Raw genomic sequence first — 26,992 nt, 5'->3', positions numbered from 1 at the left:
GTAATGTTTCTGAAAATAATTTTACCACGTAATTTCGTTCGTAATATTTATGTACGCATATTATATACATTATACATAAAGCGGAAGTTGCAGTTCATACTGCAAACCGTGACGAAAAAGAAAATCAAGACACAAATTTAAATTTCGATGACGAAGACTTGGGTATGCAGATATGTCGTTAGACATACGTAAAACTGAATATATTCATGTTTTAATTATTCTTCTTCGATACCATAATATTGCAATACATGTTTTATTCCATTCCATTTCTCTTGAATTTCAATCCTTCCAATTAGTGACACTTTGATACCCAGTCGTGAGGTTATTTTCATTATTACGGAGTGCGCGATGATTTTTGTTTTTCCCATCTTAAAATTAATCATCGATTTCTCTGTTCAATTGATTCGACGATTCGCGTATCTTGACTACGTGTTATATATTTTCTTTTTCGTTTTATGTACAATGTATAATGTACTGCAAACAAACACAATCTTTCATCACCGATTAATCAATTATCGCTGTATGTTTATAAATCCCAACTTGTAATCTTACTGTATTTTCAATTGTTTGTGAGGTATTTTTGTACACTTTACAGTTGGCAAGAAAGGTGATATTGCGGAATTAGTACGTGCCAAGATTTTATAAACAAGCGAAAATTGCATATTGATGATCGAATATAAAAGTAATTTTCCTCTCGCATCACGTATTATTTAAACTTACGTCTAATGTGGTTGTATGATTTTGTTATCATTTTATATTATTTGAAATTAGTTTCAACAGTGTTAATTTAAGCGCGGGCAACGCGATAAAACTATTAAAAATATGCTCATTAATTTACACATTATGGGTAAATTAAATTCTTGTGAACAAAGGTCCAGTTTATGTATTTTCGGCGTTTTACGTTTCGAATTATCTGTGATGAAGTTGAGAAAAAAGGAAGAAAGAAAGTGAATTAATCATATGCATTGTGATATTTTGGATATTGTTTTATTTTCTCAAATTTTTCGATAGTTGTTTAAATTTTTTTTTTCATTTTCATCATTATTTTTATGATTATTATTATCATTTGTCATACGATCGAATCGATAGTCGTAGATTGTTGAGATGATGTGTATATTACGCGCGAAACATCGAATTCTAATTATTTCTACCAAGCGAATGGCTTTTCTTCCGAAGGAGAAACTAAAAATGAAACCTTCATGGTTTAAAATCTTTTATTATCAATTATTTTCCAGCGTCCTCTTATTTTCACGACCACCGAAATATCTCTATCCGAAAGTGAAAATTCTGCGTAACTTTGATGCGAGAACTTCGGTAAATAATTATCTTACATTGGTGATATTTTTTAATCTCGAATAGAAACGAAGCTTATACGACAAGTGTGAAAAATACCGATTTGCGACCGATGCGACCAATTTTCGCAAATAAGTATCAACCGCATCACGTGCGTATAAAATTATTAATTGGCAATTGACTTTGTCGGGGAATTTTTTTCTTTTCTGCGGGGAATTAAACGAATGCCCATTCTGAATTGACGCTTGCGTTAAATTCTCATGTAAATGCCTTTCGTATGCATTTAACGTATGCATTTTTTACCGGTAAAACATACTTCTGCAACTGTAAATAAATTTCCCGTACATGCGTACAATATCGTATGACCTATGATATATACAGATAAGCTCTAGCATATCATGTAGAATAGTACACCATACGATAAATGTAAATAGAATTTTTTTTTATACCTGAGTTTGTAACACGTAATATATTTTTATTCTTAATATTTTTAAATTTTATTGAAAATAAAAAAAAAAAAAAATAAATAAAAAGATAAATAATTAAATTGAATTTAAAAAAAATACAACATATATATATAACGTGTTTATTTTTCTTTAAATTCAATTTAATGTTCTTCATTTTTGTTTCTTAAATATACTTTTTGAGGGCTCAGGGTAACACATTTCCATTGTACTCACTTCGCATTGTTTTCATTATTTATATGAATAAACACTTTTTATATCGATTATTCGAAACTCTTATTAATTTATTAATTCACGTATCTTTATGTACGTCGTGTAAATAGTACGAATAATAGTACGATAATCTTAATATAATATATCGCTATATTCGGATGGTTGTAGACGTATAAGAATATGTTATTTGTAAGTCTAACTATTGTGGAAGAATCTTGCAAGAGTCTCTCCGGAATGAAACAAAGTTTATAAAAATTACCGCGTCCTTCGTGGTTTCCTGCGAATTCATCGGATGCGAGAATGCATCGCTAATCGAAGAATCGCAATTATTGTTAGTTCCTATATCAGGATACCCGTTGAAAAATATCTGCGCAATCGCAAACTATTAATTGTTCTTAATTCCGATTTCAATTCTCATTCCTTTTTACGATCAGTTGTCGTGCTGTATCGTTATTCAATTCGTCTCAGAATATTCAAGATGTTTCAGGGGATTTACTCGTCGTTGTTTGTCTTGTTTATCATTTTTCCGAAAGAAGGCATGACAATTAACGGAGGATTGTAGAATTATCAGCTGTAACGCAAAAATTATCATTTTATTTCACGATTCCGCTGCAGTTGTGGATAAATTCGCCGGACATCGTTGAATTCGATGTGAGCGTTGATCGACAGACGTTTGAAAATTGTTGTACGGTTCAATCTTCCGTTGCGAACGGAAGATTCGAAAGTAGGTATAACAGAGCGGCGAAACTCCGAACGGATTAAAGTAACGATCCCGACGATATCCAGAATCTTAGAGATCTCCGGAATCAAACGACAGTACATTACCGGCTCTCGGCAGCGAACGTCGCTCTCGATTCGTTGTATGTGAAAGTGCTTCTGACTCGCGGATACGTCGTTGCAGTTCGTTAATAAAGTTATCGTCGCGTCTCTTGACAATACAATAAAAAACGAAAGAGCGTAACAGTGAACGGTTGAAAGTTCCTCAATTATCTGAGCTCGAAGCTCCAATTTACGGTACATGCTGCGTGTAACTTGAACATGACACGCGTGATTCTTTAAATCCCTGCAGGGTGTTTACGCATTGCATTATGCAAAAAAAAAAAAAAAAGAAATAAATAAATAAATAAACAAAGAAACGAAACCTGCGACCTTGTGACGTTAAGCGTAATATTTTCCCCATTAGGCTCGTCCGCACGCCCGGGGAAGCATTGAGAATGGTATGTTGGAAACAATTTATAACGTAAAGTTTTTACTCCTCTTGTTCCTTATATAGGTATTTTATACGTTTGTTGTCTTGCAACCGATACGTGCGTACGTATGTTATAAATATAAACATCTGCATATTTTATTTACGTAATAAAGCTGCGTGATCTTTGAATACGTCGTCTGCTGTTCTGTACTCTGAACTTTTTCCAAATTTATACAATTCAATGATGTCTCGGTGTGTAAAATGAAATCAGATGTTCTGTACAAATTGCGACAAATACTCGTATCCCAAACATCGTATCGAAAAATCGATCAGGGCTGCTGCCGAGAAAAATAAAAAAAAAAAAAAAAAAACCATCAGCCGATCGACAGAAGTCAATTTCCACAGCCCGTTGAAAAGCAGATCAAGAAATTTGTAAAATTTGTATGGTTGTTTAAAAACGCACGGAACACAGTTCAGAATACTTTGACAGAAACGATCGTATCGATTGGTTACAAAACGAATGACAACAAAGAAAAGAAAAAAAAAAAAAAAATTAATGAAATTTAAAAAATTACGTTTCAATGTAGGTTAACGATAATCATAACGAGCTTGCGATTGGTTATCGCTCAAATAAATAAATCAAATTACCGTAATCAATGACAAACCAGAGCCCCGAGCCTTTTTTCTCTTATTATACGTTAGATTTTGGAATTTTTGCGGTAAGGTGTCGCCGTCAGTCGATCAGGGCAAATGTAACATAAATCGAAACCTCCCCGTATAGAATTACTAGTATCGTACTAATGTGTCCACAATACAATATTAATGGCAGCCGTATCTCTGTTCTTCTTTGTTCCCGGTCCCGCTCGGCTATGTGCTCTGGTTCGTCATTGTTCTCTGTGTGTACCCAACTTCACTCACGGACTTGCTGGGGATCCGTCCGTACGTGGGTCTGTCTGCACTTCCATTGGTTCGTAACGGATGATTTTATGGTTTTTTTTCACTTTTTTTACATCATTTTATTCTTCTTTTCTTTCTCTCTTTCTATCTCATTATGCTCACATTCTCTTTGTACTATATTCTCATCAACGATCCTCGCTATGAACGGGACTTGATTAATTATCGTATTCAATTCGCTACTCTTGGATCATTCTTGTGTAATCGGTATTCCGACGTTCCGTGTCTGATTCGAACTACGATCAACGAAACGTCGTTGATTTGGTCAATTTTATCGACTTTCTGACAAATAAACTAACCTTCACCCGAAACGAACTGAATATAAAAACAAACGAATCGACCGATCACGCGTATTCTGAATATCTTCTTCTGAAAAACTTCCGCGCATTTTACTAAACCTAAAGGCTCGCCATCAGCCATTTTAGCGATGAGGTTGTCCAGTCCGTTACACGGCAGCCTTTTACGACCCGGTGTATGCTACACTTGTGACGTTTGCGGTAAAACATTGTCTACAAAGTTGACCCTCAAAAGGCACAAGGAACAGCAACACTTTCAACCGTTGAACAGCGCCGTATGCCTTCTATGTCGCAAAGTGTTCAGAACTCTAAACAGTCTCAACAATCATAAAAGCATTTATCATCGTGGAAAGAAATAATCGGTCTTTTTATCCGTGAATTTTTTTTTTTTTTTTTTTTCCTCTCCCCCGCCCCCCCAACACAAGTAATCATTATCGTTTTTAGTCCGTCAATGTTTTTTCTCCTCTCTTTCTTCTTTGCCAATACAATTTGATTTTTAAATCGGATGCTTCGTGAAAAGTAATTTTATAATGTACGCTGATTAAACTTTAGAGGGCGGATAAATCGGAAAACTTCATCGGACGTGTTGACTATTTATATGCGTAAATCATTGCTCTAAGAAATATTGAATTTCAAGGCAAAAATGCCGCCCCTGTAAAGGTTGAATTATTCCGAGTTGAAATATACCGGCGTATGTGCATTGGCAATTTTTTGTCAAATTTATGATTCTTAGTCTCGTACGCAGCGCCGTTCGACAATTTTATAATTGTCGCGCGCAAATCGTTTCGATGATTTATAGTTGATAAAAATTTTGAAAGCTTGTCAACTTTTGAAAAGGTGGAATTAGTTGACCGAGGTAGCTCCATTTTTTACCTAATTAATTATCGGAAAGAGAGGAGAAATACGACTAGAAACATGCCGTTCAAATATAATATAATCAAAATTTTGCATGGGTTCGATGAAAAAAAAAAAAAAAAAAAACAAAAAAAAAATTTTAGGACAGTTTCGAAGGGATGGTAATTATGAAACGTTATATCGGTTGTTGTGTAAATTCGAAAATTTCTAAATCTAAGAGTGAAAGATAAAAACGAAGAAGAAAATTTAAGGGAATTAAGAAGGAAGAAAAAAGTAGCATACAAAAATACAAAATAAAAACAAATAAATATATTATAAATGTATAAATGGATGCGGGACATTGTTTATATGTATGCGATGTATAGTAAACGATAAATTTCTCCGAAAAACAAAAAAAAAAAAAAAAAAACAAAAACGGGGATTGCAAAAACTATGGCAATACATATGTGCATGTTACGAGTTAGGTACATCGAGTCAGTCGCTTGATCTATAGTTATATGACAATTTTCCAATCGCTTCTTTTCCCCGATCGTCCAAATATTTGGTATAAAACAAAAAAAAACATTCAATTTGAAATCCGAAGGTTTTACAGAAAAACGCAATAACGTTGTAGAAGAAAAATTATATGCGTATAATCATAAAGTACAATGAAACATGGTGTATAACTATTGAGATACAGGGGATCGGACTCGTGTCTAGACGAACCGTTATACATATATTAAGTAATTAGTAGCGGGCTGATACAGAACACTTCCAGGCGTCAGACGCCATCGTCCAACTAATTTTAGGTCGAACACGAAGAAGGTGGAAAACATTCAAAAAAAAAAAAATAAACAAACAAAAAAAAAAAACAAAAAACAATAACAATAACAAAGACTAAAAAAAAAAAAAAAGAAATTAAAGAAAAATAACAAACCAAACAAACAAATACGAAACATTTAATGTTACAAGACTGTACGAACATGATATATATTATATATATTATACATATTATATATATTATATATAATATTAAACTACAAGACTCATTATGCAAATTATATTATTTCGCATTCAAACTTGTATAATGTACATTACACATAGGTATATACGATTAACGAATAACTATATATATATATATATATATATATACATACGTATGAATATGTATGGTACATAGACACGCGGATGTATACATGTATATGTATATGATAAAACCCGATAGCTTACCGGGTAACAAACGGGAGAGAAAAGATGAAGAAAATACAAAAGAACAACTTCACCCTACCCACCCAAATAGGCGGCATACAATGCATACGCATCTCGTAAAAATTGTACCGTCATTAGTTAGTGTTAGGTGGATATATATACTCATACAGGTACACGAATCATAGAACGAAACAGACGCAAAGTCGCGACCGTGAAAATATCACAAACCCGGTTAATCGTTGCTTTTTAATTCTATTTTATTTATTTTTTCTTAGCTAGTGATCATTTCTTTTCTTCTTTTTTTTTTTTTTCTCTTTTATTCAATATTTTTATCGTTTTTGGTTGTTGTTGTATAATATTGTTACCTTGCGAGATCTTGCGGCGAAGATGCAATGATGATACGATACAATAATATAATATAATATAATATAGTATAATATATATATATATATATACATATATATATATACACACACATACATATATATTATGTATATCTTATCTTAATATATTCATTCCATTTATTATACATATACGTTACATATATAGTTATACGTATTTCAAATGCTTTACGGGGTACCTAATTGCATATACATACATACATACACACACATGCATACATACACTGCATGTATGTTTATATACCGGGCTTTACGCGTAAAGTACCTTATTATTATACTTACATTACTTGTATCAAATCTACTACATACAAACATACGTACATACTTACTTATCGCCCACTCTTACTTTTGCTATACAAATACTACACACTGATACGTATATATATATATACGCAATACATATGCATAGATATAACCGCTGACATTGCTATATTATGTACATTGCGAGTCACATGATTTTTTCTGTTTTCCTCCGCTTTACTTTATAATATTACATCAAGTCTGATTTACAATACTCAAACATCGCGACTGTGTCATACACGCACACGCACACACACACACACACACTGGTGATATCATATACCACCAACGGTTACGTCCAGTTGCACCCGATTCGAACGCAAGTGTTTCCTGACCCCCGATCATTTTATTTTTCACTGAGGTAAAATGAACGAGAGAATAATGATATTAACGGAAAACGAAGAAAAACGTTTAGGGAATAAATTTATATTTTTGCATTTACACCGCGCTTGATTTTGCATACTCGTGACTGATTCGCCAATTCTCGCGGTAAAACGGGAAAAATTGTTCGCGTTTACCTATATACCAGTGTATAGGTGTATATCCGATGTACTACAAACTAGTTTGAATACAATTCGACACAACTGATCTGATCGTGCTGCGGATAAAGTGATATTAAATATTAGAAAAATGAGGTTGGGGGTTAAAAAAATATAATAAATAAATGAATACATGAGAGAAAAATCTATAATTCATACCCGGTTGAACAATGGTGCAAAGTTGATCGAACAACAAAAGTAAAGATAATTTTCTATTATAGCTGAATGAGGAAATAGAAATTGGTAGCCAGACATGGGGTGCGTGAGAAAACCCGGAAACTAAACGAAACACTCTGTGTAAACCGAATGTTGAAATATCCGACTACAATGCACACACACATATATACATATATATATGTAGACATGTTACATGTACTTGTATATGCATATGCATGTACATATATAAATATATTTTACTAGTAGAACTTTGATATAAGGAATAAATAAAATAAGTTGCGAAAATATCCTAGAATCTTGGTTGCGCATTGAAATGTAAACGGTTATACGTATAATACGATAAAAACTAGGCAGACCACAATAATTTCATATTTCACTTTTCGTTTTGTATAATAATATATGTAATACCAATTTTACGGTGATAGTGCCGCACGGGTTTCGGGCAAAATTATTAGGCGGTATGCTAGGTAATATACGTAGGTGTATGTTAAGCTTGTCATGAAAATAGTATCACGCAACAAATTTTAGTTTCTTTTTTTACAAATATATGCACACATTGATAATTATAGATATTGTTTTATTTTATTTTATTTCATTTTATTCTATTATTATTTCTTTTTTTTTTTCCTTATCGTGAAATATATCGAAGTATACATATAATACATACATAAATAAATCTAAATACACTAGCAAGTGTTCAAGAAACGGGATGGCGGTTTTTAAAAATTTTTTTCAACTAATCTTTTTTATTCTGCCGCCTTGCTACCGCATTACACGTAGAAAAAGAAAATTACCACTCGTGACGGAAACGAGCTTTAACTTTTGTAAAGCACGAAATTTTGATTGAAAAAAGGAAATCGTAAACGTTTACGTCGCTGAGAAAAAATGTAGATGAGAAAACTCGGTCTCGCGGTGTTTCTTTATTTTCAAAATTATTTTCATGCCCTTTCTTTTTCTGCGTGCGGTGTACGATATACACATCCTATGGTACTCATACAGACATGACGAATACACTATATTATAGCTATTTTACGATTCATTTAATATTGGGAAATACAAATAACTAGCACTGCTTTATAACAATCTTACAATTTTTTATCTCTTATCTCATCGATACGCTCACGCGTCATATTTTTCAATGTTTTTTTTCTGGTCTTGCCAACGAAAGCTTATAGGTAGCTAGAACCCACAGAACCCATCATGCTATATACATACATACACTCTCTCGTAATATATATAAATATATTATAATATAAACATTAAACATATGAAATAACTTAGTCGCTGAAACAACAGCTCAAAAATTCAAAACGTACACCGATATATACATGTATATTATATTTTATAGTAAAATACGCGCCGACACATCCAACACACGGTAATTATAGGCAAACAAATATATATATATACATACATACATACTAGGTTGGTTCTTATACGGGGTCACAAAAAAATCGTGACGCAGACTTTGAAATCGGTTACAAGTGTTGAAAAAAAAATTCCTTAATTTTTTCAGACTTATTTTATTTCCCTAGTCTTTCTGTTTAAATGAGAAGTTGCAAATTATTCCAAAATATGCTCATTCGCTATATTTTGTACTGAATTTTATTTCAAGGTTATTCTTAGGCTAAAAATCATAAATGAGGTATTCCATGAGGAACGTATGCTTCATTGATTCATTTTTTTTTTTTTTTTTTTTTAACACGAAAAATGGTTAGATTAAGTATAAAAATAACCTCGATGTTTGCATGTCGTCGACTGTGATATTACGTAGCGTTGACATGTCTGTTACTCCATTACAGTGCTGACTAAATGAATGCTACTGTTTTGTTTCAAACGTCACTCAATGTTCGAGAATATGGATTTTTTGTCTGCGACCAACTTTGAAATAAAATTCAGTAGAAAGTATAGCGAATGAGCGTATTTTTGAATAATTCGAAACTTTTCGGCCAGACAGGGAGATTAGGGGAATGAAATAAAAATCTGACAAAATTAAGAAATTTTTTTTTAACATTTGGAATCGATTTGACAGGATCCATCGTGAATAACTTTTTTGGCCCCATATCAGAACCACCCCAATTCATACACACACTGATAGCTAGGCTATGATAGATTATTATTACGTAGGGGGTATTTAATTGATTTCTCCGAGCGACTCACATTTTTCAGGATCACTTTTTCATTATTTACGATAATATTCTCTTGTAATACGAATTCTTGTCTCGTTCAATTAAAGTTTTCGTTGCCAACTTGTAAAAGCTGTATAAGAAATATATTGATATGTATCTGGCCTATTTGTAGGGGGTGATCCTTAAAAATATGCTGGTCGACTCGAAGTAAAGTTTAATATAAATTAGATAAGAAAACGGGAGAAAAAAAGGTGATGAAAAAAAAAAAAAATGCGCACGAGAAGAAAGATGGAAAGGGAATGAAGGGAAATGCTGTGAAAAGTATAAGAAATAAGAATAAAATGGAAAAATTTATTGATTATAAGGACGTTTTTGAGGGTAGACAAAGAAGAAGGAGAAGTAAAAGAAGGATAGAAAGAAAGAGAGAAAATTGAATTAAAATAAAGAACGAAGCTTTAAATTTATGAAAATAAATGATATACAATTTTATGGTAGTCTCATACGAAAGAACTGATATTGATAATATTTAAATATGTAGACTACTGAAGAAATTGATTTATATGACTACTGTAAAAATTGCCAAATACCCAAACGGTGCCCAGTGCTCTGCATTTCACGATATTGCAGAGGAGAGGAGAGGAGGAGGATGAGGTGGATGAGGTGGATGAGGTGGATGAGGAGGGGATCGGGCGGTACATTATGGAGATAATAAATTATTGATAAAATTAATATAAATTGATGAATATTTAATTACAAATGATATAGTAGTAGATTTTATTTGATTCTTATTGTTCTATTCTATCTTATCATATATCCGTATGATATTTTTTGGGATTAACAATATCAAAGATCCACATTTCATAGTTATCACTGTGCATTTTTATATATTTTTTATTACACGTCACAGTAAGCGCTTTGTCGTTTTAATATATTACATATCCGTTTTAGTTTTATCGTTTTAAAATTCGTCATATTCGTCGGTATATGCGAGGTTCGAAAAGAGGAAAACTGTCGATTAATTGGCCTGTGATAATATATTAACCGACACAATTGTCGCAAAATTTTTGATTTATTCATTAATTTTCTTTTTATTTTTTTTTTTTTTTTTTTTTTACATCTTTCTTATTTGAGAAGACTGAAATGGGAATCGCATCAGTTGCGGTCGAAATGAATATATATATACATATATGTACACTATATATACGACTCGACGGTCGTAATTTGACGTGATTCGACCGAATCCTAAGATAGAAAGTTATATATTGATATTTAAAGTCCGCCGTCGGTACTTGAAGACTGGGAAAAATCTGCCTTATTGGTGCATATTACAAATTCGTGTAATAATAATGATAATTATGTAATTGATTATTTCTCGCACTGATATATATTTATATCTAAATATATATGGAAGAAGCAAAGAAGGAAAGAAAAAAAAAAGCCACCGAAAACAAAAAGAAAAGACGAGTAGATTATGTAATATGACGATTCGCGAAGTTAGAGAATATTCGTGGTTTAATTGATGTACCTTTATTATCGAGAGAAAGGAAAGAGGAATAGAGAGAAATTTGATAATATCGACTATTCTGATAGTAACACTAATGATAATAATAGTAATATTACTATTTTCTGTAAATTATTAAGAAGAATTTTTAAAATGATTTATTATTCGACCGCAACCAATGTATATATATATATATATATCAGACTGAATTTGACTGAATTTGTCTCGTTACTTAATTAGTCGATTTATTGGACTGATTTTTTTACTATTTGACTGATGTTACCAAACTGTTAATTAAAGGTACCTAATGGATAAGTTAAAAAGTTGCTAAAAAAAAAAAAAAAAACGGAATAAAACGAAAAAGAAAAAGAACAAACAAATCCGCATTGAAGAGCGAAAACAAGATTAAAATTATATAGAACAGACAATCGAGCATTGTAACTCTGAGTTGGGAACTCGGTGAAATTTTGATAATTGATAATCTCAGATGTTATCGAAATTTTACCGGAGTCCCCTCTTAATGTGGCTACGAATATAAAACTTCGTATATCACCGTACCTTAGAAATAATTAAATATCATGCTTCAACTTAACAATTATTATTATTACTTTAGTTTTCTCATTAAATATTATGAAACACGAAACGAAGACGGAAAAAACAAATCCTTCCTCTCTCACTTCTTGATATCCGTGCGATATTTAAGCACGCAAACAAATGGTCGAGGGTTCCACGCACACACATGCAGAGGAAAAACACACACACGCACACACACGCACGCACACACGCGCATAGCTTTCGCATCTAACGAATATACGGTAGGATATTTATTAGGAAACCAATATACATACATGTATTTACATACAGAAAATGATTCGTTGTCGGAAAAATAGCTAGAAAAAAAAGGTTGGGTTTAAAGGGACCCGTAAGTGAAATTCTAGCCCTACGACAGATATATGCTACAAAGCCGCGGATTTTTTTTTTTTTTTATATTGTACATAGTTTCGGTAAAAAAATTATGGCCCATGCCGAAGAATAATCCTGGTAAAATTTTCCCCTATTTTCGATATTCATATTTTCGAACGAAGAAAAATGTTGCAAAATCCATGCGTGAAGTTGTTCGAAATAGTCAATAGAACATGTGGAAAAATCGGCGAATCTAGGAGAAGATACATTTTTGCAACATTCTTCTTTGTTCAAAAATATGAATGTCGAAATAAGCGAAGAATTTTCCGGCATTATTCTTTGACATGGGACATCATTTTTAGCCAAAACTGTGTACAAAAAAAAATAAAAAATAAAAAAAAAAAAAAATCAGCACCTTTGTAACATATACATATGTATCGCAGGGATAGAATTTCACTTGCTGATCCCCTTAAATATAAATGCTCAGCTTGATCACCTGAAAGAACGACATCTGCGCGATTCGTTGAAGTTGTCGAAAAAGCGAAAATAAATAGTGAAAGAAATTAAGAAAGAAGACAAAATCATGCAGTAGAATTATACGTTCGAAAGGAAAAGAAATTAAAAAAAAAAATAAATAATTAAATAAATAACAAAGAAATAATAATACATAGTTCTATCGGCGTGAATGTGCAACTATGTGAAGTAAAATCAAATCTACGTTTAAACTGACTGACATTATATACAAATGCATATATGTTATAGTTAGGGATTATTATATTAACACGAAAGTTCAAAAATAACACACAATAAGAGACGAAAAAGAAAAGTTTCTCAACTTCTGAAATTTCTCGCGCATAAATGTTTTTTTACGTAAAAACATGCACGAAAGCGAAAAAAAAAAAAAGAAAAATAAAAACAATAAATGAACGAAGCGCTAAAAACCGAACAAAAAGGAGAATAAAAAAAAGTTACGTTATCTTGCTTACTTATTATTTGTTATCTGCCAAGGTGTTCTGGTAATAGTATATATTTATTGATTATTATATTATTATCCTTATTTAAGGCTATATCAAATGCATTTTAATATATTTTCATTTTTTATATTATATAACAAAATGTACTATTTGGTTCAATAATTCAGTTGTGTTTCATTCGTTTTTCTAGATACCCATATATCACATCCTCGTTGATTCTATATGATATCGTGAACGAAAGAAAAAAAAAAAAAAAAAAGAGACAACATTGTTGTATCATTTGGCATTGTTACAACAATTGCGTACAATATTGTAGTAGTCGGTGTACTCCGTTACAATAACGTATATACGTATGTGCAACCACTCATAATTTTTATACACACATGCATACATACTCGTATGTATGGATATTATTTAAATCAGCTTATATTTCAGCTCGAAGGTAAGTTGTGCTAATTGTGTAATGACTTAATTGTTAATGCGTTGTTTCTTTGTGACGTCAGCCATAAAATCCTAACAGTTATGTCCGCGGCCTAGTTCGGGCATTTCAATTCCCGTGTATGTATAATATTGCAAGGAACGTGTATAATATAATAACGAGTCGCGCGGTGTCTGCGATATATATGTATATAATATATATATAAATACATGTATGATATACATGTACTTATTTATTTATTCATTTATTTATTGCCCATTATTATGTTCACATATAACGTAATTGCGAGTAATGTCGCATGAATCATAGAAATTAATGCACACTTGAAAAAGATCTTCATAGATTTCAATTACGTAATATTCAGCGAAATGCAGCATTCGAAATGCATTCCTTGTCGCAAGGCTTATACTGAATATATGTATACAGTCTCAGAACAGCTTTAATTGATTGGAAAAAAGAGATAAAGAAATGAATGTGTTTTAAACAAGAAGACAAATCGCACCACAAACGCCGTATTATAAACAGACGTCGTCGAAGATGTCTACGAAGTAACGTATCTACGTAAAGTTCTGAATATTCGCCCCTCGAGTTTTTTTTTTTTTTTTTCTGTTTTTTTCCTTCATCGTTTCTTCTCGCGTCCATACGTCAACAGTTATAGGCTCAGACTTTGTGTGACAGCAATATTGCAGGTAAAGTTCCGTAAATTTTTTCGGTATTTTTCTATCGTTTCAGAGGTATTGTGATGTTTTAAATATGTGATATTGTGTGTTGCGTTGCCTTGCGAATACATCGGATACGGAGACCCACGTTTTCTCTGTGAAATTTTCTTTACAATGCACAGTGACGAATGACGAGGCAAAAAAAATAAAATAAAATAAATGAAAACAACAAAAAATGAAACACAAGAGAAAAGCAAAGTGGTCTCAATTGATAAAGGGCTGAAACATAGTGCCGATATATCGTTTCTGTAACAAAATGGACGAGTGTCCGGTATATGCCATACATGATACATAATACGATATTTCAAATGCTGCGCCACAATTGCCGAAACATTATTAAGAATTGCATGCTTTAAGTGTCTCCCAGAATGCTGAGTGTTATTTCCTTCATCGTCTTCCGTTGGATCTCATATTATACTATATTATTGGAATTTCTATTATCGTATATACAAATATACGTATATGATGTACATGTGCATATATTCTTGCCGATTTCACCAAGAATATATGTCTCTATGTCTTGTCTATATATGTATATATTTATATAGGCGCAACGCAAAGTATATATATATATCTTATGTCCCTCAGTTTTTCTTTTTCAATATTTAATTTAATCGTATTATTTTGTTAAACCCAACACCCCCTCTGTATAATTATATAATATAATATACTGCAACAGTTTCTTTTGCCTGAAGTTTAATGAGACACGACTCGAGAAATTGGATAAAGAGCAATTTTCAAAGGAAATGAATTATAGCTCCGTCTGCAGACTTGCAGGCTTGCTTGCCAGTCGGCGAGATTTAAAAAAAAAAAAAAAAAAAAACATAAAGAAAAGCAAAAAAAGCAATGATATAAATGAAAAGAGATGGAAAAAAATGAATGAAAAAATTAAATGTCAAGCAAAGTGTTGAGAAAAAAAAGTGAAGGGAAGAAAGAAAGATAATTGTTTTAGCTCTGTACGGTATTCAATGTTTCACACGCATATATATATATATGTATATATACATATATATATATATATATTATATACGGAAATCGAAATGCCTTTTTCTCTTCTTTTAATTAACGAGAAGCGTGCGGATAAATAGACCGCATCCCACTTCTTATTATACACGTGACGTTTCATTCGTTTCTATACAAGGTAGCCTCAATCCTGACGTCATCATTAAAATACAAAAGAACATTTTACATCGTGTATAATATATAAATACTAAGATACGATTCAAAGATCAAATCCCCCGCACTCCAGGATGAGGTGTTTTTGTCGTACGAGAATTTTTTCTTTCGTCGTTTTTTTTTTTTTTTGTCCTTACTACGCATTTACAAAACGGTAGAATAATATTAACGAGGTCGACGAACGCTGTGCACGATCGTTTCGTAATTTTCTCTCGTCAAAATTAGTCGTCGATAAGTCGAGATACGGACATCTGCATTTAGGTGCTCGATTAACTCCTTACTCTTTTATTTTCTTTTAATTTTCATATTATACCCGCCGCCCCTATCTCTCAGTATCTGTTATTCGCATATTGAGCATAAATAAAGTTTAACGTACCGCAATCATCGTTTATACTGTCATCAATTTTTATTAATTATTCCGCGTAAATCGTCCGATGATGAAAGAACCGATAGCGATAATTAATCGATACAACCATGCATCGTATGAATAAGCACGGGTTTTATATATAAATTGTCGTATTATACGTTGAGGCTGTTGATACAGAGCCGTGTTTACGTAATTGCTGACGAGATTCTTAACCCACTGTTCAGAAGTTATTAACGCTCATTAATTTCTTTATAATTGCAACGATAGTAACCGAAATATATTGTTTGCTCCATATATACGCGTCACATGCAGACACATACTTTTTTTATTTGTATTTTTATTTATTTTTTATTGCTTCGTGCTGATCAATGATATTTTTCGTTTTCCAAATTGGCTTTTAATTGCTTTAATTATATATGTTGTTAAATCGTCAGGTGGTGGTATAATTTTGTATCTTAGAAGAGAAAGAGAGGAAATACGTACGCGCGACAAAGAAATATACGCAGTGTGAAACATAGTAGGCAAATGTGATTAATTGGCAACCCTTAGTTTCACCCTTTCGATAATCTTAAAAAACGTCTCGGAAAATACCTCATCCTGTAATATTGCAATATTGACACTTGTGCAGGGCATTCGAGGGATCGGGAAAAATAAAAACCGTGCTGGGCAGTATACGAATAATAATTATTATTATTCCTTGCACAATATATATATATATATATATATATATATATATATATATATATATATATATATATATATATATATATATATATGTATGTATATATATATATATATAATTCGCAAAACTAATTTTCACAGCGTATAATACTTTATGACATGCAGCCGAGGCATGCTATACATGAATAACGCGAACATAAAATTGTGTTACAAGTACTGCTGTTTCAGTTGCGTAATAAATTTTAAACAAGCGTTATTGTTTATTGTTAATTTTTTTCTCATTTGTTTTTCTTAATTTTGTTTTCTCTTCCGTTTCACCTTTTGTTTCGTCGACCCAGTGTCAATTGCAATTGTCAGGCAACTTGTGCTTTCTTAGTTTTGGCAGCTATAATTTTTACCTGACGACGAAAATTGCAAAAATAAAACAAAAACGTTGAACAAACGTACAAGCAACAACGAGATATTCATTGACAGTATGGTTTGTACAGCGTTTGCAACACCGTCAAGAATGACAATATTTCGTTTATCGGTCAGAACACGACGAAAAGTCAAATGTATACCGCGCTCCGCGTAGGTATAACGATGTCGAAATTATCGCGAAACATCTCGATGTAGAAAAAAAAAAAAAACGTACGTACATACATGTGTATAAAAATATGTATCTCGAGTTAAATATCAACGTTAAAAGTCGTATCGCGGCTGCTACGAATGTGTGGTAAATTTACATGGTACAACGTTCGATCCGCCTCACATCTTGTGCAAGGACCAAAAATCACGCTTCGAGCTTAGAATCGTGGCATGAGAAAAAAAAACGAAAAAAAAAGACGATCCCGCAACTGACAATCGTGACAATTTTCAGCGATCTCGAAATCGTCGGTAATTACCACAAAGCAATCGAGCCATACTGTCGACGAATCGAAGATAAGCCTTTGGCGAACGGACGGCGCGACGAAATTGTTTAAACAAAAAAAAAAAAAAAAAAAAAGAAAAAGTGCAATGACATTAATTACGTAGGGTTGAAACAAAGACGACGCGAGTGAGAGACGATGATGTTGGTGTAGGGGTGGTAAGTGTGGGGAGCTGCATGAGGTGCGTTGTTGTGTTTCAGTTCTCGGCTCGATACCTGGACTGACGTTGGTTAACTCGCTGAGTGCACCGTCCAATAAGAAGCTGTTCACCTGCCAGCTGTGTAATAAGGTGCTGTGCAGCAAAGCCTCGTTGAAACGTCACGTCGCTGACAAGCACGCCGAGCGCCAAGAGGAGTACCGATGTATCATCTGCGAGCGGGTCTACTGCTCGCGAAACTCACTGATGACCCATATCTATACCTATCATAAGAGCAGACCCGGCGACATTGACATTAAGTTCTATTGAAGGTTTAGCTAAGGTAGGGCCATACTAACAATAAAAGAAAATTAACAACGTTTCGATGATTATACCTACCATTGTTGATTTTTTCTTACCTTTTTTTTTTTTTTTTTTTTTTTTTTTTTTCCAACTTTTCACATTTCTACTCAACCTTATTTTTATCTTTGTTGTATTATTTTTTTATTTTCTTTACAACATTACGAAAAATTACTCATTCATCATTTACACTATCGATATTCGGGCCCTACAGACAGACGCGTGTGTTTGTCGTTTATACATGCCAAAGAGAAAGCCACTTGACCTTAAATCATATATATTATAATACGTATTACCCCAAGATAGGTATGCAGCTTTTACTTTGTCTTCATTTACATATTTTGTTTCCCTTCGCGTTGATTTGAAAACGAAAAAGAAAAAAAAAGAAAAAATCAAAAATTCTTTTCTTCACAACTTTGCCATTCCGTGATTCCTCTGTTCTTCATTACAAAATTTCATGAAATACAAGCAACAGGTCATGTAGCAACCACTGTGAAACTGATGAAAAACTGAAACTTGCAACTTTTCAAACTTCATTTCGCACTTCGACAAGACTGACTCATATATATATGTATATATAAATATAGAGAGAGAGAGAAATCTACAATTTACGGTTACAAATCGATTGAGACTTGTACGTGTTATTATTTTTTATTCCTAAGAAATGAATTGTAATAGTAAATATACATATGATATAAATGCGTGATTCTTTTCGCACAAAGCTGACAAGAATAATTAATATAACGGTGAATCGTTGCTACATGATCTGTCAATGAATTGTCTGTTATAAATCTAAGATATTAGAACCGGTCTTACCATAAGTTCGATAAATGTTGCAATGAAATTATATATACGATGTGGAAGACAGAAAAAAAAAAAACATCCCACGAGAGAAAACTAAAAATGATTGGATAATAATCATGATTTTGGTATAGTGAATGATATTGAAAAACGAGAGGAAGAATACTAAAGAAAGAAAGAAGGAGAGAGCGAGAGAGGGACTTTCTTTTGGTGAAAAAACAAAAGGGCAAACAACATGTCTGTTATCGAAAAAAACAACAAACAGTAAACAAAAGTACAAAATTTTGTTCAATCCAAAGCACATGATAAGATAGTAGGAAACTTTATAGGGTTCTTTACCAGTCACATGTTTATTACGCTTCAGGTCCCCACTAACCCTACCCTAAAACCCAGCCTAAGTTTATGCGTTCTCCTGTAATTTTTGTCTCTTTGTTGTTTCTGTTTGTTTTCCGTTATCTTTTGTTGGCTTTCAATGTTCGATGTTGTGTGCATGCTCGATGTTGCTTATATTCAATATATTCGTTTCAGCTGTGGGAAAAACAATTTTTCTTTCTATCACAATTGCATTCAAAAAAAAAAAACAAAAACAAACGAAAAAACAATATATCAAAATAAAAAGCGAAAAAACGAAAGTTCATCTACAGCACGCGTATAATGGAAAACGTCTCGAATTGCATTGACTTCCATATATATATATATACACGTTTGATCAAGTTACAAGTAGCACACACTAATTGATTTATCGAATAATCCGGTTTTCTTCCCATTTCCGAATACCAATTAGCATCGTATGTATACAGTCATACCTGTATTACACATACATCGAGCGCATGATGATATATCATCTCTAATTTTTCGTCGATGTTCCCTTTACTTTCTATTTCAGTTCACCAATTGTTCACATTATACGCTTACCTATTATTATTATTATTATTATTATTATTTATAATTTACTTAGCTCAATTTATGTACTACGTACATGCATGCATGCGAATAACATTATATATTACATCCATGTATAATTTGCTTTTATATATTCGAAACCGATTTTGTTATGCATCTTTTTATGATTTCGAACATTTTGATTCAACTTTTATTTTTTTAATTTTTTTTTTTTTTTTTCTTTCCAACTCTTGTCGCATTTGTCATTCTTTCTTTGTTCTTAATTTTATTATTCTCCTCGTGTACAGTAAAAAAAAAAAAAAAAAGGAAAAAAAATTAAAAAATATCTGAATCGCACAGACTCGAGATAATTGTCCCATTCGGTAAAATCTAAAAATTTATCAAAAATACGACAATCCATTTCTCGTTGCTTGATTTTGATATTCCGGCATTATTATTTTCTCATAATAAGGTACGTTACTCTATAACAAGCATGAGATTCAAGCTATCAATAAAATGAATAATTTACACTTGATCCTCATGAACGTTGAATTATTTCGGCGCGAGGTGAATGAACGGTTAGATTCATCTTCCAGTTTTTCAGGTGCATGAATACAAACTAATACATAAATTTATTTATCAACGGAAAAGGACGTATAGTTTTCCTGTTGCATATGATAAATCGCGGATGTTAATAAGTACAGTGACTAACATATTGGGATTTGATTTATACATGACTGTAAATTTCAAATAACACTTGTAAATTGGACACAAACCTACCATATGATCGGGTGTTACGCTTGAAGCATGCGACCGATTAATTAATTCTTGAATTGAACACAAAATCTCACACACGATGTTTGGACACCGATTGAAAAACAGTCAATTCTGGTAACCCGAGTAATATTTACTATTCCAAATATTTTGCAATCAAAAATCACCCAGTTGTTTTTTTATTTTTTTTTTCTCTGCTACATCGAGTCAATCCAATGTCTATTATTATGTTTGAATTTACACACACACACACACACACACATTTACTCAGTGATTAACCTCTGGAATTCGAAGCAGCATGTTGCAATAAAATTATATTACACAATAATCGTGGTTACAGGAGTATTTCGGTTTGAAGGCATCGGAAAAAGCAAAAGCCTTGCTTAGTTTTCGATTTGAAAAAATAAAGTCCATTTCACTCGTCGAGGTTCAGGACGGTTAAATGAATCTAGAATATTCCTCTTTTCCGTTGCAATAGTAGCGGTTTGATATTTCTACGTGGAAAACTCGTGTCAACTTTTTGCTTTTTCCATGCGTTCCGCCCACTTACAGAAGTCGATGAGTATTGAAAAACAACTGCTAACCTTGGAAACCTGATTAAAACGCATGTTCGATATTAAAAAAAGAAGTAAAAAACAAGGTTTTCACAAACTTGAATATGTCAGGGCTTAATAACAGCTTAATCGAAAAAATTTTATTCTTCCAAAATTTCTCTACACGTTACAGATTCTTACCGGTATAACGATTTTTAAATTATATTTCATTCCAATGTCGATGCCGCGAAGTGAAATTTCCTAAACTAACACGTGATAAATTTTGCTAGGAACATCTCCGAAAAGATAGTCAAGCAATAACATCCGCAGTACAATTCAAGTTTCTGACAACCCTGAGGAATGAGAAAATGAAATAAAATAATAAAAATGCGACGGTATAGAACAAAAAATGTCGACGTTGCGTATATACAACAAACAAACGATACATCTCGCTTGGAGATGTAAGAAATTCATTCCCTATCCTTGGCTGTAAAAAGTTATTAGCAAAAGCCAATGTATCGATTTGTAATATTTAAAATATCGCACCAAGGCGAGGCGAGGAGGTATCGCGATCACGTCGCAAAATTATTGTCAATTGGCTAACGAGTCGACGAATCGAATTTCAGGTACCGGCAACGGGATGCAGACACCAACAACGCTTCCCTCTGCCGTGTACCGGATGCCACCGCCGACCGCGGGTGGCATAAACGAGCCTCAGGAGTGTCCCTATTGCCGGCGCACATTCTCATGCTACTACTCTCTGAAACGCCACTTCCAGGACAAGCACGAACAGTCGGACACCCTCTACGTATGCGAATTCTGCAATCGGCGTTACAGGACGAAGAACTCATTGACGACCCACAAAAGCCTCCAGCATCGGGGCTCAAGCGGCATGCTCAAGAGGCTCCTCAAGACGTCGGCGATAAAAAATGTCCTCGCCCAACATCCGCAGATACCCCAACAGCCCCAATGAAAATTGTGGTACCATCATAATTTCCCCACCTTCGACCAATTGACTGGGAATTATGAACGTGCCGCTGGCGACAAGTCGCCGAGCTTAACTGCATATCAAAAGTAGCTTCTTTCTCTTCTTGTTGGTTTTTTTTTTTTTTTTTTTTGTTCTTTGTTTTCTTCATTGTAACATTTCTTTTCTCTTTTCGCGGTCACTCGTCGTTTCGATATACATAAGTATATTTTTATTCGCATTACGTATGATGTACGTATTATTATTATTATTATTGTTATCATTATTAATATCATTATTGTCATTATTATTCTTATTATTATTAATACGTGTACACCTATCCTATATCAGATTGTACATCTCGTTGGCAGGGGATCTCAAACGAAGTTGCGTTTGTCGATAAACTACAATATCGCGTATGCCGAGTGATCCAGAGCTTATATATGTATATAACATACATGCACAACCGCGCAAACATACACACATCTCGTTATTAGAGTAAATGTATTATTATATCGTGACAGCGAATATCGCGAAGTGAGAATGCCTAAAAACGTAAAAAAAGAAACTTACAAAAGAACAATATCGATACACAGGTAATTGTTGCTACATATCAAGGAGAAGAATTGTGAAGAAAAACAAATTATTGTATTTTATGATGTACGTTTACGACCGGTCAATTGTCGAAACATTCTTTCGACGATCGAGACGGTCTTTCAGTTTTTGTTGTAAATTTTTAGTCGAATTTCAAGTCACACGACGATTACTGTACACATGTGCATACGTAATATATACGTAAATATACATAGAATGTATTCTGGATATGTTGGGGTACAAATTTTTGGTATAAGGTTATCATACCTGTTGCATTCTACATACGTTGAGAGCCCGCTTCCCGAGATTGGATAGGTGTATCCTCTTGTTTTCTTTTCTTTTTTTTTTTTTTTTTTTTTTTTTTTATCTCCTTTATTTTATTGAATTTTTTTCTCACCTTTTCTCTTTTTATTTTATTTTGAATTCTTTTCGTCAAGACTGCGTATAATCCAAAGAAGAGGGAAATATCGACTGAGACATTATATCAAATTTATTTTTTAAGTTTAAAAGGGGAAAAAACAAACAACCTGAAAAGCCAACTAATTGGAAACATTCCATATGTTATACCTATACTGTAACGAATTATTATCAACAGTGATAAGGCGTGATTCGACGAGATTTCGAAAATTATATTTAGTCGGAGAAAATGAAACAAAACAAAAAAAAAAAAAAAAAACGCAAAAGAAATCTAACGAGATGTATTGTATACGGTAGGGTCAAATTAGTACGATATACATGCATACTAAAGAAGAGAAAAATTAATGACTGACAGATGTATAAAAGTAGAAAAAACAAAACAAAAAACACTCGCACACACCGATATTATATGGATGTACAGCAGATCGTAAGGGTGAATATACGCCGGATGATTATTATTATTGTACCATTGAAACTTCATTCTTTTTGAATTCAAGAACTTGGAACGGATAATTGTGGAATCAGGAATTGACTTAGAAGTCAATTTTTTTTTTTTTTCTACTAATACCAAAGTGTCTTCTACATAAGATTGTAGACAATTCGCTGATCACGTCGTACAAAGTTATCAAAAAATGTTTTGAATCTTGACACAATTTTCCGACTTCGTCAATGTATTTGGCGGGGGACGAAAACGAACATCGAAACCTAAAGTTTATTCTTGTCGTTAACTTTGATCCGACATGAAATTTCAAATCTCGATTATGAAATGTAAAACTTTCCACGTCTTTGAATTTAAAAAATTTGAAGCTTCATATAGCCATCGTAATAATGTCGATCAGGCAAGAACAATGTCTGTCAAAACACAGTTACGTATATCGAAGATAAAGACATGTCTGAGACGGAAAAAAAGCAAGTTCAGAAAGAAATCCGATACCCTGAAATTGTTCCGGCGATTGGCTTGGCATTAATTTTATATATGAAGAGGATATCATAATCACATCGATACCTATAATCACGTAGTAACAAAAATTAGCTGAAAAGACCATATATACATATGTAACGAATACGTATCTACTAACGAAAGAATCCACAAAGACAAAACAAAAGTATATATAACTATATATATATATATATGACATGCGCAAAGTTCGTCAAATCAAAGTGCATTTAATACACATTAATGTGAAACATGGTACAGAAATGAAAAAAAAAAGAAAAAAAAACGAAAAGAAGCATAAATATCCATAGCTTTTTATATTTAACGATAAGTTGAGTATTTGTTGAAAATGCTCTCCAATGATTAATATCGGCTACTCATAAAAGTGAGAGTTCGTTGAGAAAACGAAATGATCATTGGGAATAATATATTATGGTATGTGAGTTGAAATGAACAAAAGGAGAAGGGGAACGGAGGATAGTTGAGAACGAAGTGAAAAAATGAATAATTAAAGAAACAAACAAATGAAAAAAGGTTATACGAATTGGCTGGTAAATAATTAATTGAATAATTAAACCAGCAAACGCAGGTATTATGATATACAATATGTGTAAACAAGAAATAAATCTATATATATATATATATCTCTCTATAAATATATATACATATTTATAGTTAAGTAAAGTGAATTAGGGATACAGTTATTTTGTCTTAGGCCTAAATAAAAATTCAATTACAAAAAAAAAAAAAAGAAGAAAAGAAGAGAAAAAAATGAAGAAAATAAAATAACTTAATATGCTCAAATTCAACAAAGTCTCACAAATCGAATACAAGATGAATAAAGTTAAAACGAGAAGAGAGAAAAAAAAAAGAAAAAAAAATACATAATAAAGTTAAACGTTATTAAATTACGGGCTTAAGGTCTCTAAGTCCATAATCACGCGCGCAAATTAACAGACTATATTTTTAACTCTTTAAATAGTAATATTTTCAACTGTACATATTCATACAATATTATATAATTAACGACTCTTCTCTTATTCAGGTTTTTATAAGTAGTACACTATACTTCGACGTAGATAGGCGAACCGTATAGGCTGGACAATGGATTTGTGTTCGTGTGCAAACCTTGGCAAAGTGCAATATTACGTGTTTAAGTAATGAGATATCAAAAATGAAACGGTAACGGGAGAAAACGAATTTATCCGAGAAGAATATTTGCTTTCCAAACATAAAATTGACGAACATGTTATACCTTCTCTCGACGTAATAAAGTATGTGGATATTCAATTGAATTCGAGAAACAGCGGGTTTCAACGGTTTTACGAATTTTTTCGCGTTTTTTAATTCATTCGAGTGCATTGATTTTTCGTTGAATTGTCTATTTTGAACTTGTTATTCAAGATTTATATGAACCGCGAACAATTCCATTGACCGGCGTTGTATAAAATAACGGATATATATAAATATATATTATATATATATATATCTAACAAAAGGTACAATTTAAAAGAATTAAAATATACAAGTTGTTCATCGCAACATATTCAGGTCTGAAACTCAGTGTAAAAAATACTTGGAAGAAAAACGAAAACGAGAAAAAAAAAAAAAAACAACTCACAGCAACACAAGAAAAATTGATGTTTTATTATGATATAAGCGTAAAAGAAATGCCATTATAAACTAACACGCAAGTACAAATTATTGAAAAATAACGTTTACGTCTATCTTAGATTGCGTAGTAAAACAAGTGAAAAAGAAAACAAATGAGAAGAAAATGGAAAAAAAAGAAATTGAATAATTACAATGTCTTCAAATTTAGCAACAATTGAGAATAAAAGATCAAGAGAGAGAAAGTATGTGTGTGAGAGAGAGAGAGAGAGAGAGAGAGAGAGAGAAAAAGAGCGCGCGAAAAAAGATTTTAAACATATCTTCTAAACAATGTATACAGTTAAATTATACGATTTTAGGGTTAGATATAATATGTTTCTTATTGAAGCTGCTCTCGGCTACCGTATGAAATTCAATGTCGAATGAATTTTTAAATGTCGTGTTGAAAAAAAAAAACAAAAGAAAAAAAAATTGAGTGTGAAACCAAATCTTTTAGTGGCCATGGTTCGAGCATAATGTGGACAACGATTATTATTAATATTATTATTATTCTTATATGTAAACGATCAAAACGTCAAATTCGTCTCTCGTTAAAATTATTTATTTTCGGACTAATCTTATGATATTAGTGATCGGTATCATACGTGAGATCTATAGGAGGAAAAAAAAAGAATAATTCTTTGTTTTTGAATGGTTTATTTATTATAATTAGTGAAATTAATGGATTAAAAAAAAAAAAAAAAAGGAAGCTAGTCATTTTTAAATCTTTTCGATACATAGTTCTATGATTCTGTGATAAAGGAGGCGAAAGAAAGGTAAAGAAAACGAACGAGATAAAGGAGAAGATTAAGTAAATTAATATTGAATGAAATTAACTCGCGTTAACTCCACATTATGACATAACCGTGCACACACCTCAATATCGATGAGAATTATAATTAATTATATTATTAATTGATATGAATATTGGAAAATTCTGTGATGTTTTTCAGTTGGTATACTAGAGGGGATTAAAGAAAAATGAAACAAAAGAAAAAAAAAAAAAACATTTAAAAAGTACACTTAGAATTACGGAAACGTATACGGAATTACGTCAATGTTTAGTGTTGTAAAATTTGTAAAAATCTTTCCATAAGATTAAACTTCTACGTATTATTATTTTATTTTAATTTTTTATCATTTTTTCCAAAACACTTTTGTTTCATACAATTTTTGCGAAATTATCTTTAAAATTTTTTACTCTTCTAATTCGTATGATAACTACTTGGACTGAAACTGTTATTCTTGATTACAACTTTTCACCATATTTACTGCGAG

General features: G+C 32.2%; 1 protein-coding gene across 1 annotated transcript in view; it reads left to right on the top strand.

Moving 5' to 3' along the window:
- The window catches only part of LOC124176902 (broad-complex core protein isoforms 1/2/3/4/5), a 74,824-nt gene extending 48,046 nt beyond the window's left edge, over positions 1-26,778 (top strand). Inside the window, exon 7 of the mRNA XM_046558760.1 lies at positions 21,779-26,778. Coding sequence (XP_046414716.1) covers positions 21,779-22,125 — 347 coding nt within the window. The 3' untranslated portion in view covers positions 22,126-26,778. The remainder of the gene's footprint in view (positions 1-21,778) is intronic.
- Positions 26,779-26,992: the final 214 nt, after the last annotated feature.

This window comes from Neodiprion fabricii, chromosome 2 (assembly GCF_021155785.1).
Source record: "Neodiprion fabricii isolate iyNeoFabr1 chromosome 2, iyNeoFabr1.1, whole genome shotgun sequence".
Classification (NCBI taxonomy): Eukaryota; Metazoa; Arthropoda; class Insecta; order Hymenoptera; family Diprionidae; genus Neodiprion; species Neodiprion fabricii.
Note: the sequence above shows the minus strand (reverse complement) of the source record. Positions and strands in the feature narration are given on the sequence as shown.